Below are 19,069 nucleotides of genomic sequence, written 5' to 3' on the forward strand. Positions count from 1 at the left end.
TATATACAAATAATATAACGTGTAGCTATGATGTATTATTATAGGTAAAATTACTCTTGCAATGCTCTGATTTCTGAGAGATGCACAGAGAGGCGACAACAATGCGGTGTTTGATTTGCTCTCTTTTCACTCATAAAGTTTACATTCATTCACTTCTGGCGCTGATGCCCTGGCTCACCTGTTATCTAGCAAACACCAGACTGTGTCAGCTTCAGCCGAGTATTCAGGCAGAATTATTCCTTGAGCGTTATTCGTTTTTTAAGCCATTATCCGTGCCATTCCGAATAAGGTATTCGGCTTCAGGCACAACCCTAATTATTACATTACATATTTTATTTTTACATGCAACATAGATAAGGTCATATAGTAACAGCTCCACGCAATATTGTAATTCTAAAATTCACGTCGTACTTGCAAACACTTTGTATGCATTATGGTTAATACATGCTGGAGTAGTCGATTGTTTCACACAGAGCTCGACTAGTCTATGCAAGCCCTAGTACAGTATGACAAAAATTTAGCTGTATTTATGTGCGCATGTCCAGTAGAGCCAAACGTATCCATTCTAGCCTTGCTGCGCGCATTTGTCCCGAGCTTTGCGTGTGTCTGTGCACTGTGCCAATTAGGCATAGTCATATACATTTTTGACCACAGATATAATGTCAACAAAAAATAAAGTACATAAAAATTATTTGACCTTACAGTTCCAAACTTTGTTTATTTATCCAAGTTTAGCTCCCAGGGTCGGACTGGGGGTAAAACCAGTACTCATTAGCAAGGCCCCAAAGGAAGAGAGGGCCCTTGAAAAGTATGAATCTGAAATATATATTTTTTACCTGGATATTTTCATGGGTGGGGGCCATGGGGGCCCATCAGGACTGCCTATGCATAGGGCCCAGGATCTTGTGTAACGCCCCTGTTAGCTTTAACCCTAATTATACACACTTGAACCTAATCAAGCTCTTACTAGATACACTAATCTTCCAGGTGTGTTAAGGCCAGTTGGAGCTAAACTTTTCAGGACATTGGCCATCCAGGATGTAGTTTGGAGACCCCTGACCTACAGAGTTGTTACTTTGCACATGCTTTTTGATCATTACAAATAATAATGTAAAATGATTTTCTTAGAATAGGAGATATGCTTTCTCTCGCATCACAAACATTATAGTTAAGTATGTGGTCTTGAAGAGGACCCTTTTTTCTTTCATTTGGACTCGGTCTTGGACTTGGACTCGAAACTTTTGGACTTGGACTTGACTTGGACTCGAACCTCTTTGGACTCGGACTTGACTCGGTCTTGACTCGGTCTCGACTAGTCCTGGACTTGGACTTGACTTGGACTCGACAAAGCCGGACTTGACTACAGCTCTAGTATGAACAAAATAACATAGGGCCCATTACTGACCCTTGGGGGATGCCACAAAAAGAGGGTCAGCAGATGACGAAAATTCACCAAGGTGAAAACTTCTGTATGTCAAATATGATTGAAACTATTTAAGGGCGTTGTCCTTTATGCTGACACACTGTTTAAATCTAGATGAAATAATAGAGTCGTTGACAGTATCAAAGGCCGCAGTCAAATACAAAAGGACTAAAACATCAGAGTTACCAGAGTCCACAGTTAAAAGAAGATCATTAGAAACTCTTAAAAGAGCAGTTTCTGTACTGTGACAGGGCTTAAAACCAGACTGAAAATTTTCAGAAATTCGAAATTCATCGATAAACGATTTTGATTAAAAACAACTCTCTCCAAAACTTTAGATAAAAAGGGGAGTTTAGATATAGGTCTAAAATGAGACAAAATGGAAGGATCCAAGTTATTCTTTTTTAATTGTGGTTGCACAACGGCATGTTTAAAAACAGCTTGTACACACCCTGAGCTGAGAGATGTATTGACCAAAGATACAATGCTTGGCCCAATAGTGTCAAAGACATCTTTAGCCAAGCGTGCAGGAATACTGTCAAGGGGGCAGTTTGCAGGAGGTAGCGGTTTAACTATGTCAGAAAGATAGGACAATGTTACCGGCTCAAACTGCTCAAAGACAGCGGAGGAAAAGGAAGAATCAGGGGAGTGGAAAACTGAATTATCAGCATGATTTAGGCCTGGGCGAAAAATCGATTGAATGAATTAATTCAAATTTTTTGTTACAGGCGATTTAAAAAAATAAGTAAATCGAGTTTTTGTGTAATGGCGCATTTTTGGCTCCCCGGAGCTTCCGTAGTGTTAGTTTCACATGGCAGTATGGCAAGCAACAACAACAACATCATAGCACACACGAAACAACAAGCGTCAACATGGCTACCAGTGAGAGTTGGAAGCTTGTTCCCAAGAAAGGAATAAAATCATCTGTTGTTTGGAACTGCTATGGGTTTGCTGCGACAGACGTGGAGCAAGAGACCCCACGCTGCCTAAAGCCCATTGTAGTCAAAAGCAGCAGCACCAGCCGAATATGAAACTGGGGGTCTTGCTTTTGATTAAGGCTGCTCCGATCACGATCGGCCGATCATTAATGCGCATCTCGTCAGTAAAGCCGGTTTTCTAATCAGCGGTAAATTCCCTAAGGTGCGTGATTTCACATCAAGCAGCTGTTACTACAATGAGCCGTTTTCATTTTTCAGCGTTTATTTGCGCATCTTCTCAGTTAACAAACGGCTCTGTTTAGTAACAGCTGCTCGATGTGAAATCACTCACCTGAGGGAATTTACCGCTGATTAGAAAACCGGCTTTTCTTATGAGATGCACATTAACAGAACGGAGCAGCCCTACTTTTGATTAAATAAAAGCAAAATTTGCTTTAAGTTGTCTGCTGTTTGTACATATTGCTTTCATTAAGTAGGGGGGAAAATCGGAAAAAATCGGAAATCGAATTAAAAAAAATAAAATCGGAGATTTTTAGGCCATATCGCCCAGCCCTAGCATGATTATTACACAGGTGTGCCTCAGGCTGGCCACAATAAAAGGCCACTCTAATACCACGTTTCCACCACAGGAACTAGGGACTTTGGGCTGGTACTCGGTCCACTGGAGGAACCAGGATCTAAAAGTTCCAGGTAAAAAATGCCCCTCAGAAAGTACCTGTGGGTGAGGTAGTACTTTTTCAAAGTTCTGGATGCATCAAAGAGCATGACTGCTGTGGTTATGTAGGCTGAGTTTGTAGTGTTTGTTCTACCATAAAATCAGTGTGCTTTAGTTCAACGTGTGGTATTGAAAGCTAGACCTGGTCCAGCTTGTAACCTGGGGGCCTGCCCTCCTATGGCTTATACATGTCAAATTATGTATTCACGTGTTATTTATTGACAACCAAAAGCGACTAAATTTTAATTAAAGATAAAATAAAGATTGCATCTTTCTACTTTGCTAAACCAAGCCTGTGCGTGTGTTCCTTTTCTAACATAGAGTCCCCTTGCCTTACCAGTCTTGTACAAGCGGTGGCGTAGTTAGCATTGCCATAGCTCTACGGGGAGCTACATATACACCCATTAATGTATTGAAATATTATAATCACTTGCCTTTTTTTTTTTTTTTTTTTACATATAGATAAGTTGAATACAGACCAAAGAGTCCCTGTTAGATTTAGAGTTGTTACGATTCCGATACTAGTATCGGAAATATCTCCGATACCACAACAAATTCTGGCATCGGCGAGTACATGAACCCATATACCGATCCGATACCATTTTCTTAAACAAGACCTAGTTATGACCGCTAGCTTTGCCTAACCGCTGCACGGTAGAGGAATGAAAACGCATTAGCAGCACTGATCTACAGGTCCTTCTCAAAAAATTAGCATATTGTGATAAAAGTACATTATCTTCCATAATGTAATGATAAAAATTTAACTTTCATATATTTTAGATTCATTGCACACCAACTGAAATATTTCTGGTCTTTTATTGTTTTAATACTGATGATTTTGGCATACATCATGAATACCCAAAATTCCTATCTCAGAAAATTAGCATATTTCATCCGACCTATAAAAGAAAAGTGTTTTTTAATACAAAAAAGTCAACCTTCAAATAATTATGTTCAGTTATGCAATTAATACTTTTTGGGAATTCTTTTGCGGAAATGACTCCTTCAATGCGGTGTGGCATGGAGGCAATCAGCCTGTGGCACTGCAGAGGTGTTATGGAGGCCCAGGATGCTTCGATAGCGGCCTTAAGCTCATCCAGAGTGTTTGGTCTTGCGTCTCTCAACTTTCTCTTCACAATATCCCACAGATTCTCTATGGGGTTCAGGTCAGGAGAGTTGGCAGGCCAATTGAGCACAGTAATACCATGGTCCGCAAACCATTTACCAGTGGTTTTGGCACTGTGAGCAGGTGCCAGGTCGTGCTGAAAAACAAAATATTCATCTCCATAAAGCTTTTCAGCAGATGGAAGCATGAAGTGCTCCAAAATCTCCTGATAACTAGCTGCATTGACCCTGCCTTTGATTTTTTGCCTTTCCTTCTCCCCAGTCTTCCTCCAGACTCTGGCACCTTGATTTCCGAATGACATGCAAAATTTGCTTTCATCCGAAAAAAGTACTTTGGACCACTGAGCAACAGTCCAGTGCTGATCCTCTGTAGCCCATTTCCTGCACACCTGTGCACGGTGGCTCTGGATGTTTCTACTCCAGACTCAGTCCACTGCTTCCATAGGTCCCCCAAGGTCTGGAATCGGTCCTTCTCCACAATCTTCCTCAGGGTCCGGACACCTCTTCTCGTTTTGCAGCGTTTTTTGCCACACTTTTTCCTTCCCACAGACTTCCCACTGAGGTGCCTTGATACAGCACTCTGGGAACAGCCTATTTGTTCAGAAATTTCTTTCTGTGTCTTACCCTCTCGCTTAAGGGTGTCAATGATGGCCTTCTGGACAGCAGTCAGGTCGGCAGTCTTACCCACGATTGCGGTTTTGAGTAATGAACCAGGCTGGGAGTTTTTAAAAGCCTCAGGAATCTTTTACAGGTGTTTAGAGTTAATTAGTTGATTCAGATGATTAGGTTAATAGCTCGTTTAGAGAACCTTTTCATGATATGCTAATTTTTTGAGATATGAATTTTGGGTTTTCATGAGCTGTATGCTAAAATCATCCGTATTAAAACAATAAAAGACCTGAAATATTTCAGTTGGTGTGCAATGAATCTAAAATATATGAAAGTTTAATTTTTATCATTACATTATGGAAAAGTAACTTTTTTTATCACAATATGCAAATTTTTTGAGAAGGACCTGTATATATGACTGGATCGCTCATCGCATTCTAAACTGCCACCAGACAGTGAAGCCGCTTCTATATTATAGATCAGTGGTTAGCAGTATGTCTCTGTAGTACCGGTAGTTACTGACTTTGAGTATATTCGGTACCCGCAGCTGCGTTCAGTCGCTTCCGTGTTAGTCAAAGCGCAGGGCTCCAGACAGTAGCCGAATATATACTAGTGTCTGTGAACATTAAACTGCAAAATACTATTTAAATATTGCTCCTGCAAATTCTACATCTCTGTGGGTGACGGGCGCAGATGCGCGGGAGCTCACCGTTTAGTAGTCTCTGCTGTGTGTCACTATATGAGGACACGAACGCATAAACTGTCACTTCAAGAGAATTTACCGTTTTATTTAAGAAAACTGTCATATCATAAACATAGACACTCAAAGATCTTCATGGCAGCTCATTAAAATAAATGTTTGGTTTAACATGAGTAAATTGACAATATATTTAGCTACTGTTGCAGCCTACAGTAGATTTAGCTATGTCTCTATGTAGTAATAATAATACATCTCTATTAATAATAATAATAATTATGCCTAGACGGTTGCTTGTTTTTTACTTGTTTTGTTGTAAAGAGATTATCTGATTAATATATAATTTTTTATGTTCCTAGATTTATTTGTTGCAGTTTTTTATACAGTTATATTGTAAAACTAAAATACCCTTTTTAGTTTGCGGTGTTAGATTTTTGGCTGCATTTGAAGTTCTTTTTCGCTTAAGAGTAGTTCACCATGTATTTGTTCATGTTTTATTAAGGGATCAGTCTGAAGCACACCATAAAATAATTCTAGCAATTTACACAGGTAGTACTAGTAGTATATACAGATACACACCCAGGTATCGGATCAGTACTCCGTATCGGCCGATACCCTGAGCCCAGGTATTGGAATCGGTATCGGGAACAGAAAAAGGGTATCGGAACATCTCTAGTTAGATTAACCCAAAACAAATTATATTTTATGTTTAACCACTAAAGAGACTTCAGAGTCCGCTGCAAATATCAGAAGGACTAGCTGAGGTAAGAATTCTCTCAGCGAATAAATGTGCACTGAGCTCCCACTGATCGTGTGGAGCTGACAGTCTCTGAAATCGGCAAACCCATTTTTAAATGGGTGCTGTCTTTATAAATAAACCGCAGATGTCAGGGCTCCAAAACACCAGATAAGTAAAACTTTGTAACCCTACTGTATGTATGTGACAAATTGACCTATATACGCACGAGCGCATTGTTTGTTTCAAACCCAATACTTTTGATAGAATATACATTTAACTTGAATTAGGTGAAGTTTGGGATCGATTGTAACATTCACATGTGTGTGTTTTTTTGACGATCCGCAAGTGACGTTGTTGTCAAAAGCAGAATCGGCCATTCAATCATACTGCCTTCCAAAACTTCTGCCAGTTTTCATCAATCCCTGCAGTATTTTTCAAAGTAATCATACAGAACCAAGGTTTAGAATCTCTAGATTACATTATTGCCATAATTTTGTCAAACATATAAATAAATACCATGGCTGGTTATAGATTCGTTTAGGAACAACTGTGCTTCTGGCTGCCTGCTAGGTCCCATTTCTGGCAAGCTGATTGGCCGAATATGACAAATATTTCAGCCCATGTGTGCTGTATTATTCTGCACAGAGTTGGTAAAATTGAATTATTTTCACAATTACTGAAATGTCTTTTTTTTTAAAGTAAATTAAAGCAGCAAAAACAACCAAATGTCTGTAGTACTTGTAGGCTTACAGGTATATATTATATACAAGTGTATATTACTATTTGAAATATAATATAAATATCATATACTTAAAAATTAATAAATATAATAATATACTGTTGATATAATATGATATCATATTTTTAAAAGGCTGATTATTTAAAAAAAATTTCTCAATTGTATTCATCTGTTCTCAGATTGTAATATCCGAGAATGTACTTGTAGGCCTCATTGTTGTGTGTTGTGAAAATGAATTTCTTTGGCCTACTGATGTTTATTCTTAAACAAAATTCAACATACATGCATTTATTGATTTCTAAATGATAAATAACATAATCAATTAATATTACTTTTGAGAAATAAATAATTGTCTATTTTGTAGGTATTTTTACTTGGGTATTTTTACTAACCCTTCTTGATGAAACTATGCCAGTAGTGGGAAAATAACTTGACTTCCATATCATCCAAGGTGAGTCATTTTTCATCCTAACTGAAATAAATAGAATTATGGAGTAGTAGTCTTAATAAGTAGATATTTATTTTAAATTATAATGAAAAACTGGAGTAGGATTGATGCTCTCGGTTTCATTAATTAGTGGTTAATTAGAAAATATTTTTTTATATATATATACACCTTTTAAAAAGAGGTGTTTGAATTATGCAAATAGACCAAGAAATGAGGAAGTTATGATATATTGAGTTTTATTGTTTTAATTAGGTACAAAAATGACCCCTAATTTCCGAATTTAAAAATTCCACAATTTTCTTAATCATCTGACTTTAATAATTTAAAAAACATTTAAAAAACATATCTATCATATGGTTATGATTATATATAAATTTTCTAGTATTGATTTTTTTTTTGTCACATACCTACTGTAACATTACCACAAACAAACATTAAGGATGAATGAAAAATAAATTCCAACCTCCTTGTTCCTCGTGTTTTATTCTCCAGGTTTCTGGTTCCTCCTGTTTTATTTTGCAGGTTTCTGGTTCCTCGTGTTTTATTTTCCAGGTTTCTGGTTCCTCGTGTTTTATTCTCCAGGTTTCTGGTTCCTCGTGTTTTATTCTCCAGGTTTCTGGTTCTCTCGTGTTCTCTTCACTCTCTTCTTTAATAAACTCCATTTTCACAGCAGCAGATCTCAGTTCAGACGATACTTCTCCAGATATTCCTGTTGGATTCAAAACTTAGTCACGACTGTGAGGATGACAACATAACAGCTATTTACTGACCTGGTTCAAAAACTGTATTTTTCTCTTAAAAGAAAGATGTCTAACTGTTTGTATTTAGGCAGCATACTGGCATAACAACAACAGAGAGCGCGGTATAAACGGATAAACCTCTTCTTCTGAGGTTTAATGGTGTTTTTCAAACAAACGAATGTGTTTAGCGCCACCCGCTGGACTGGAAAGAAAAGCGACGCGGCAAAAACAGGACTTCGCCAGTTCGTCGTCATTTGGGTCGAACACCAAACGGATCCCTGTGCCCTACTCCTTTCGAAGAGCCCTTTAAGTGAGTTATTTGAAGGGTGTAGTACATTACTGTCTGCGCGTCCGAGCAACATCCAGCACTACATCCGTTGCTGAATGAATGGATAAATAAATAAATATTTACTTGTCTAATTGTCTTATTTTAAATCTTCCTTCCGTCAGTTTGGTGTTTAATACAAATAAATGGATATAAATAAACACAGTATGAACATTTCCCGCTGCTATCCTTTGATTTTAGGTTGTTTTGTGTTTGATGAGAAATAAAACCAAAAGCTGAAGATGTTTTCTGAAGATGTGGTGTATTTATCAGTGTCTTTGCTAATATATATCACTATAAACTGAGGTGACAGACAGTGATTAACCTCATTCTTTTGTTTCTATATAGATAGACATTTGCATAGATGGGCGAAAATAATCACCTAATTTTGTAAATGAAGCCAATATTTGCATTAAGCACAGAGTTTTCACTTGTCTATAACTTAAATTAATAGCTTACATTTACAAACTGAGCCTGCAAAGAACATCTCAGTTACATATGTAACCATGGTTCCCTGAATAGGGAACGAGATGCTGCGGTGACGTCACCACGTATGGGAACACCTTCGGTGTGACGAATGTCTGAAGCCCTATACCATCCCGCGAATCCTATTGGCCAAATAGCGCTTGGCACCGCCATACGCATGCGTACGCATCGTATACCCGGGTGCCGCGCGCCATTTCGCTCAGATTTCATGACTGAAGAAGAAGAATGCTATCAAGGTACGGCATGGCCAGGACCGCAGCATCTCGTTCCCTATTCAGGGAACCATGGTTACATACGTAACCGAGATGTTCCCTTTCATAGGTCACTTCGATGCTGCGGTGACTTCACCACGTATGGGAACGCTACACCAAAACGCCTGACGTACCTGATAGCTGGGATCCGAGGAAGTATCTGCTCAGCGGAGAGAACCCTGGAGCCAGGAGCCATCCTCACATTCATACTGTAGGATTAGATAAAAGTGCTCGGTGAGGACCATCCTGCCGCAGCACAGATATCATCCATAGAAGATCCACTGAGAAAAGCTTGAGAAGAAGCCACAGCTCTAGTGGAATGAGCTTTAACTCCTAAGGGCAAAGCGAGTCTGCGCGCCTCATAGGCCAAAGATATTGCCTCCACCAGCCAATGGGACATGCGCTGTTTGTAACCGCATGGCCTTACTCTTATGTCCAAACAGACAAACAGCTGGTCAGACTCACGCCATGAGGCTGTAAGATACACATAAGTCTTTAAAGCCCTAAGGGGCAAAGACCTAGATCTTCTGACCCTGCCTCAGCAGGGGATAACGCTTCCAGGACCATTTGCTCAACAGATGCCCTAATAACCCTGCAACACAATGGATAAATCCCATGAGGCCTCAGCCGTCAAGCACCCTGTATGAAACGAGAAACCAGTGGACAACGGTCCACTGAGGTACCGTCTATATATTTGTGTCACTCTATTCGAAAAACGATCCTGAAGGAACTCCAGCACTGAAACCTCTGGGCAGTAAACTGGATCCACATTACAATTTTCACACCAGGTCGTAAACAGTCTTCACTTGAAAGCATATAAGCGTCTCGTAGAAGCTGCTCTAGAATTCAGAATAGTCTCGGTAGTTTCAACAGAAAGACCGGGACATACCAACTCACTCTGCTTAGAGGCCACGCCCACAGTTTCCAAAGATCTGGCCTCGGGTGCCAAATCAGTCCCTGTGCTTGTGATAATAAATCCTGTCTGAGGGGAAACTTCATGGAGAGCCCGTTAACAGACTGATCAGGTCCGCAAACCACGGCTGCGTGTGCCATCGCGGAGCCACCAGTAGTAGCTGTTCCACTCCGTCCAGCCTTATTAGGATAATACCGCTGGGATCAAATGAATCGGGGAAAAACATACAGACTGGTCCTGGGCCAACTGTGAGCTAACGCAGCAAAGCCCAGGGGCGATGGGGAGAAGCATAGTGGGCAATGCGTAGGCCATGAGAGATTCATCGTTTGGGGTGTAATCTCCATTCCCCTTGTTCCAGAGCCTGTCTGGATAGCATATCCGCTCCGAAGTTCAAACATCCGGGGACATGAACAGCTCGGATCGACAGAAATTTGTTCTGAGACCAAAGAAGAACATGTCTCGCCAGCCTGCACAGGGGGCGAGAGCGTAATCCTTCCTGATGATTCAGGTATGACACAACCGCTGTGTTGTCTGATCTAAGCAGCACAAGACGGCCGATCAGCAGATTCGCGAATTACCGGAGAGCCAGAAAAACTGCCAGTAATTCCAACCTGTTTATATACCAACTGCGTTGTGCCGCTGTTCACACTCAGTGGGCTGGTCGCCCTTGACAAACAGCACCCCAACCGGTCAAAGACGCATCCGTCGTGATGGTCTCTTTGAAAGCACAAATCCCCAGCCGAACTCCGGTAGGAGAAATTCGGTTGGCATCCATAGTTTTAACAACATCACACAACTCTGTGTCACCGAAATCGTCCGATGCGGAAGACAACGGGGTGAAATATTTCATCTTTTTGCCCATTTTTCCACTGAAAAGGGCGCATGTGAAGTAACCCCAGACAAATTACGGGGAATGCCGCTGCCATTAGACCTAAAAGTCTGAGGCACAATCTCGCTGTCACTGTGCGACCCACTTTGAAGCGCCACACGCATGATGCAATCGACTGAGCGCGCGGGAGAGAAAGCTTGGCTGTCATCGCGCGAGAGTCCAATTCTATTCCCAGAAAGGTTATCCGTTGAGAGGAGATAAAACACTTCTCTGAAAATTTGTGTGTAAGCCCAGGCTCTTATGTGCCCAGGATGAGAATGTCCTTGAGTCTGCGATTGCGCCAAAACCTGCCAATCGAGAAGTACGGGGTCACAATCCGCCGTCTCTTTTTTTTTTTTTTACAAAATAATGGCTGTAAAAACCCTGCCTCCATCTGAGAGGGGTGTACGTCTTCTATAGCTCCTTTGCTCAGCAGAGTTGACATCTCCTGTCGCAACTCCGCTATTTCCATCGGTTTACCACCGTGGAAAGAATTCAGCGGAAAGAGGCGGGCCTCTTAAAAAACTGAATAGTGTATCCGTGACAAATTGTGTGTAACACCCATTGAGAAATGCCGGGCAAGCGTTCCACACGGCCCGAAACCATACTAGCGGTCTCAAAATTTTCACTTTCTGCAATGCTGTAATACACATTAAATGTCCGTGCATGGAAAAACCTGCGGCATTCGTGCACAGGGGAAGTGTATGCATAAGAGACATTGCGTCCCGTTGTGTATAATCCTGAAACGTGTCCACGGCAGGAATTAGGCCAACGAATTGAACATCGGGCTCTGCCGCTAACGAAAAGCGGCGGCTGTGCGAGCCGTCATAAACGGGTCGTCTGTGTAGGACCCTTGAATTGCCCCTCGAATTCTGAAAGCTGGATTGCGCAGAGTGTCTGAGGGATTTTTTTTTTTTCTTTTACTTTGGCGTTACAGCCCGATCCAATGCTGCTCGAAGCGCTGTTTGCTGCGAGACAGTCAATGTTAGAGCGTAGGGACGGCAGTGAGAGTGTTGGATGTGCATTAGCGGTCCAACAGCACTCTATAGTGGAGGGCACAGTCCCTGGCAAACATGAAGGAAAACGCATGCGTAAACTCGCTGCGTTTCATTGTGTATAATCCTGAAGCGTATCCACGGCAGGATTAAATTCACCAAGATAAAAATCGGGCCACGCCGCTATTGCGAGAACGTGGCAGCTGTGTGAGCCATCATAAACTGGCCATCTTTCCCAGCCTTTTTTGCCGTCCCTCAACTCTGAAGGCTGGATTGTGCAGAATGTTTGAGGGGGGGCACTCAAATGATAGCTCAATCCAATGATGCTCGAGGTGGCTTTGCTGCGAGACAGTCAATGTTAGAGCATGGGGACTGCAGTGAGAGGGTCGGATGTGCATTAGCAGTCCAACAGCACTCTCTAGTGGAGGGCACAGAGCCTGGCAAACATTGAAGGAAAGCGCATGCGTCAAACTCGCTGCGTTTCGTTGTGTATAATCCTGAAGCGTGTCCACGGCAGGATTTAACCCAACAAGATAAACATCGGGCCACGCCGCTAGCGAGAACGCGGCAGCTGTATGAGCCGTCATAAACTGGCCATATTTGCCAGCCTCTTGTGCCGTCCCTCAGACTCTGAAGGCTGGATTGTGCAGAGTGTCTGAGGGAGCGCTCAAATGATAGCTCAATCCACTGATGCTCGAGGTGCCTTTGCTGCGAGACAGTCAATGTTAGAGCGTGGGGACTGCAGTGAGAGGGTTGGATGTGCATTAGCAGTCCAACAGCACTCTTTAGTGGAGGGCACAGACCCTGGTAAACATTGAAGGAAAGTGCATGAGTCAAACTCGCTGCGTTTCGTTGTGTATAATCCTGAAGCGTGTCCACGGCAGGACTTAATCCAACAAAATAAACATAGGGCCACGCCGCTAGCGAAAACGCGACAGCTGTGTGAGCCCTCCTAAATTGGCCATATTCGCCATAACAGCTCAGTTCAGTGACGCTCGAAGTGCCTGTGCTGCGAGACAGTCAATGTTAGATCGTGGGGTTAAGAGAGAATAAAATTTGCCGAAATAGACACGACTCGATACGTCTTCGACGAGACTTAGGTCGCGGCGGAGTTCGGCGCGATCCGTTCGGCTAGAGAGGTAGTCAAACGGCATAGCTATATAATAGCAGTCTGCCATGTCACTTAATCGTGGCAAAAACCCGCGCCGTTCATGATATGCGCTGATTAAGGCTGCTTCCAGGACCTCGAAACCTCTTGGTGGAGGTCCGTGAGAAGGGTAGTTTATCCACCGCGCGGATAGCCACATAATAGCACACTGAGGAAGGGGAGGCGTGTTTCTCCTGTCCGCTCGGAGGGAGAGAACCGCATATGAGAACCGCGTATGCCGGCCAGAGCCTACTCTGAGTTCGAAGCTCTCATCTTTCATGAGTGCCTCCCTGTGATAAACCCATTATACGGCTCTTACCTTTCGTTGACTCATCGCGTCCGCGAAAGAGGAGTTAAACACTGCTCAAAGAAAATCGCTGGAGAACGCGAGATGATAGGGCACAGATGATTCCCTATTCCTGAAGGAATGAAATCTGAGCAAAATGGCGCACGGCACCCGGGTATACGATGCGTACGCATGCGTAGGGCGGTGCTAAGCGCTATTTGGCCAATAGGATTGGCGGGATGGTATAGGGCTTCAGACATTCGTCACACCGAAGGTGTTCCCATACGTGGTAACGTCACCGCAGCATCGTAGTGACCTATGAAAGGGAAACTAAAATGAGTTTTGCTTGTGTGTGATGATTAGAGGTAAATCTAGCCCTGCTTTTAAAAAGACACAGAAGTGATTTACTTTTAAAAGGAGTCTATGTTCTTTTACAAAGTCTTGATTTTGTTTTGGGGGTGAAATAGAACATGATCTCATCCCAGCAAACATGCCCACGTGGGCCCACTGCGGGTTTTCTGTGGGACCGTGTGGGCAGAGCAAACTCACACTAAACCCATGTGACACTAAACCCACAGCAGATTTGCCCACAGGGGGCCCCAAGTGGGTTTCGTGTGGGCAAGCCCACTGTGGTCTTACCCACACGAAACCCGCTTGGGGCCCCTTGTGGGTTAGCCCATGCAGGGCCCATAGCAGTTTGGTCATTTGGGGCCCTATGGAGATTTTCTGTGGGCACACTGTTTTTTTTATTTTTTTATAATATATATTTGTGTTAAGTGTATATTTATTATGTATATATAAATATATACACATGCATGTATTTAATAAAAAAAAATCAATGTTTTTATATTAAATATATTTATATATAAATAAATGTTTGTATTTATATACATAATAAATGTAGAAAATATTTATGTAAACAAAAACATTTAGTTTGGATGTGATTAATAGTGATTAATTGTTTTACAGCACTAATAGCCATTAATTGTATATATTTTTTTAATTATATACATTTTTGTTTACATAATATGTGTAGTGTGTATTTTAAATATGTATAAAATAAATGCACACACATACAGTATATATTTATATATTTTTTACTCTAGGCCTATATATTTACATGTGTATATACGTTTTTATATTTACATTCTTATATTTTATATTTAAATATATTTAATATATCAACATAAAATTTTTCTTAAATATATACATGCATGTGTTTGTATTTATATCCATTTACATTTAGTTGTTTAGCAGACGCTTTTATCCAAAGCGACTCACAAATGAGGACAATGGTAGCAATCAAAAACAGCAAAAGAGCAATGATATATAATAAGTGCTATAACAAGTCTCAGTTAGCTTAAACGCAGTACATGTAGCAAGTTTTTTTTATTATATAATAAAAAGAAAACGGGTAGAATAGAGTAAGCTAGTGTTAGAGGCCTATTTGCTTTTGTTAATTGTATAATAAATAAAAAGAAAATGGAATGCAAAAAGAATAGAACAGTTAGTGTTATATATTTATTTTGAGAAAACAAGTAAATTAATAGAGTTTAAGTCTAAATGGGGAACTTTTTTTAAGAATACAATAAGAATAGTGAGTGCTAAAGTTAGAGGGTCAAATAAAGATGGAAGAGATGTGTTTTAAGCCGATTCTTGAAGATGGCTAAGGACTGAGCTGCTGGGATTGAGATGGGGAGGTCATTCAACCAGGAGGGAACATTTAATTTAAAAGTCTGTAAAAGTGACACGCAAGCTTCTAGAAGCACATAAGTCTGAAGTAACACATTTAGGTAAAGGGGTTCAGAGCCAGTGTTGGTTTTGTATGCAAACATCAATGCCTTGAATTTTATGTGAGCAGCAATTTATAGCCAGTGCAAATTGATAAACATATATACATAATAAATATACACAGCACACACATATATTATGTAAAAAAAAAAAAAATGTATTTATTTATTTTGGATACGTTTCATGATCGATCGTTTAATTATCAAATATTTCTGAAAGGAAAAAGTAATATTTAATAATATATTCGAGCGCCAACCTCCCGCTCTCTCTCATGAGGCCAATAGGGAAGTGATTAAAACTGCAATTCATCGACTGGCCGCTTGAGGCTGGTTGCAAAAGGGAGTCAGTCCCATAGACTCCCCATGTTAGAAAGCCCAACTTTACAGCAGGAAGAACATGTTTACAGCCTGGTGCAAAAAAATGATTTTGGTCTAAATAGCTAATTTTGCCCTTCATGAAAACTGTGAGGGGGGGTGAATTTTTTTATAACTCATCCGTTTACATTATATTAAGACTTAAAGTTCTGCATAATTAAGGGCATAGCCACTTGAGTGACAGGTGGATTGCCGCTGCTGACACTGCCGTCGTGCTAGGTGGGTGTGGCTTCAGCAACTAGCTCCCGCCTTTTTGCCCATTTTTGATTGTCCGGGAGAGTCGCGCGGTGACGCGCTGCCAAGACGTTAAAACGTTAAACTTTATTATATTTACTAATAATTTATAACAAATTCGCATCCTCGAAATACTGGCTTCCGAGGATCCTTCCTTGACATTGAGAAACACCTTCTCTTCAGGAGTCTACGGGTGACGTCACGGACACTACGTCCATGTTTTTATACAGTCTATGAATATAATACATTAAATTTGTGTCAGCTCTTCAGCACCTGATTAATTCTAGCCAATGAGAGCAGAAACTGCCGGAACTCTGCATAGTTAAAGCTGCGGTAGGGAACTTTTGATGCTCTAGCGGTTAATAAACAGAACTGCTTGCGTCTTGCGGAAGAACATCGTAGCCGGAACTACTTCTCTCTGTTTATGTCTATGAAGAATCACAAAGGTACTGGGTTACTCTGCCGCGGTACCCCCGAAGCAATCTAAAATAGTCAGAATATAAACACTTATTATAGGTGCACCCTAGTGATTCAGGACAATCTAAAAACACGGTTTGGAAAATGGATTCATGGTGTACTTGCTTATTATATAAATTTTTCTACATTTTGAACACAAACAAAGTTACGTAACTGCAAATGGCAATAGGACCACTGGGAGGAGCCAGAGGAGCTTGATTTTTTTCACAGATTATCTGTCTCATATTCTACTGTCAGGACATATTGACAGGTTTAACAAATATGTAAAAAATATATATTTACAAAAGTTACCTACTGCAGCTTTAATGAGCTGTCATTCCGACTTCTTCAAACGCACGCTTATCAAATCTCGTTATCATTAATGTAGGGCTGTTCATAACTGATAGTTTTCTCTTGACTGTACAGTTAATTTGTATGTACATTCTTTCATACAAACCTATGAAATATTTAACGTTAAGTGATAATTTCTTTTTTCTCCCTTATCCATTCTCAGATATTAAACCATATACCATATATTATTATTATTTTTAACTTTAGTTTTAATCCATTAACATAATGTTTGTCTTCTCTCTTTTGAGTATTGATTGCCATCTAGTCCTGATCGCAGAGTTAAGCTCCAGTCTCAATCCTGTACTGCCGAAGCAGCTGATCGAGGTCTTCATGATCACCAAACACTTCAGACAGGTGTGTGGACAGACTGGAGATAAACTCAGCAGGAAGCTGGTCCTCCAGGACGCCACTGTTGTAAGTGATCAACCTAGCAGTCATCCTGCGTCTCTTCTCAATGGTGTCAAAATAAAAATACATTTTAATTTGTATTGATATATGCAATATTTCACTGATATTTATTGATGTTTATTGATGTATCGTACAGATAAGAGAAATACATCAATCGAATCTGTAAAGGGTCTACTTTTTTTGATACAAACATAGTAACAACAAAACTTTGTGCACTTATAAAATAAAGATAACAAACAAGGTGTGCTGTCTGCAGCCTTGGTCTGCGTTGATCTTCATTTACAAACACGTCATTAAAATGAACTGTAACTCCATGAATACTCAACGAAGAGACATGAGAGATATATCTATAGAAAGCTTGACATGTCTACTTTTAAACCAAACAAGTGCTGCCGAACAAATATTCTGTGATAAAGTACGCGATGTCCTTTTTTCACGTCTCCCTTCTAATGGGTATGGAAGGCCAAGAGGGTCAAATACACGTTAAATACGCGTTGTTTACTCGTGAAAAATCAGCGTGTATTTAACTTGTATTTCACGTTTTAAATACACGTTAAATACATGTGAAATACATGTGAAGTATGCCTTAAAAATAAGTTTGAACAGGTCAGTGTCATTGGCTGCTGAGGACTTGGGTCAAACCACTTCTGTGTGCTTAGAGGGGTGTACCATTCATAGACAGGCAACCACAATTTAACATGCTATAGATCAGCTTATTCAGCCTTATTATTTAGTCTTTTTTCTTTTCTGTTTTGTATAGCCTATAGAAATAATATATTTAAGTTTCAGTTTTATGAAATATTAATTTTTTAATAAATATTAATTAAAATTTTGTGGTGATAGTATAACGTTTATAAAAGTTACAGTATTTTGTAATGAAACAGGACTTTTTGTTTAGCTCTTGACTCACCGAAGTATACTATATATACTGTCCCTTCTTTAATTTTTCAGTAGTGTGATAACTTAAAATATGTTGTCAGTACTATTAAAATAACATTAAATTGAATGGTATTTAGGAGATTATGGTTTTTGCATGACTTATTTCGCATTCAGCTAGACAACCCTGTCGTAGCTGTTATCATAGCCTAGGCTTTTTATTAAAAAAGAAAACAGCAAGGGACCATGGAAAAAGACTGTTGCAGGTGTATTTTTTATGGTAGTATTATTATTTTTTTTTTTGCAGCGGGGCAACTCAAGAATGTTGGGCACACAAGTACTGTGGCTCTTTTGCCCCATGGCCAAGATGGCCAAGCCAACATCAAAGTTAGTTCACTAACTTTTAATTCTAGTTATTATTATTTTTCTGGCCGGAAACTTTTTGGACACCTACTCCTCCTAGACCGTTCAAGCTACATACTCCAAACTCGGGTCAGACCTTCATACTGTTCTGACTCGGTGTGCTATATCTTTTCAGACTGGTTTGAGTTATGGTTTTCTTAAAAATTAATATTACAAATCATAAAAATGCCCATAGACTTTCATTGACAGGATGTTCAGATGACCCAAGCTCCAAATCATACTTGAACATGGTGTAACACATATGCAAGTCATCGATTCATGGGTTAAATTCAGCCTGGCGCCAGCCTGGCTGGACTTAAATTATTTTACGACAAGAAATTCCAGAGTCACGTGGGCGAGCTTCAAAGGAGACCTGAAACCCCCCCCCCCCCCAAATTCCTCCAACACACTGGAGACAAAGGAAACCTTTCGTAAAGTTCCTTACTTTTGTAAGTCCTTATTAATATGTATTTTAAATATGTTTATGGATTGCATAAAATGGTTAATTCTTGTTATGTGAAGAGTATAAGTTGCTAGCTTATACTTTAGGAAATGTCTCTCCTCATTTTAACTTTCTCAAAGAGAGCCATGTTTCTGCAACCCCCACCCCTGCAGGTCGTAAAACTTTACGACCACACAGGACTACACAGGACAGGAAACCTAATCCTTACAAAAGAATGGTAAAATGTACTCAAATGTAGTCTTAATGTGTATGTTATTGATTTTGCGGTGC

The 19,069-nt window shown here is 40.3% G+C and overlaps 1 protein-coding gene across 2 annotated transcripts in view; it reads right to left on the minus strand.

Annotated features, from left to right (window-relative positions):
* LOC113093309 (zinc finger protein 239-like) overlaps positions 1-19,069 on the minus strand; it is a 56,625-nt gene that overhangs the window by 6,671 nt on the left and 30,885 nt on the right. Inside the window, exon 3 of one of the 2 annotated variants that reach the window (XM_026259115.1) lies at positions 13,412-13,424. In XM_026259115.1, the coding sequence (XP_026114900.1) occupies positions 13,412-13,424 (13 nt within the window). Of the gene's footprint in view, positions 1-7,896; positions 7,944-13,411; positions 13,425-19,069 lie in introns of those variants that run through there. The other variant, XM_026259116.1, reaches the window with a different exon arrangement.

This window comes from Carassius auratus, unplaced genomic scaffold (genome assembly GCF_003368295.1).
Source record: "Carassius auratus strain Wakin unplaced genomic scaffold, ASM336829v1 scaf_tig00214963, whole genome shotgun sequence".
Taxonomy (NCBI): Eukaryota; Metazoa; Chordata; class Actinopteri; order Cypriniformes; family Cyprinidae; genus Carassius; species Carassius auratus.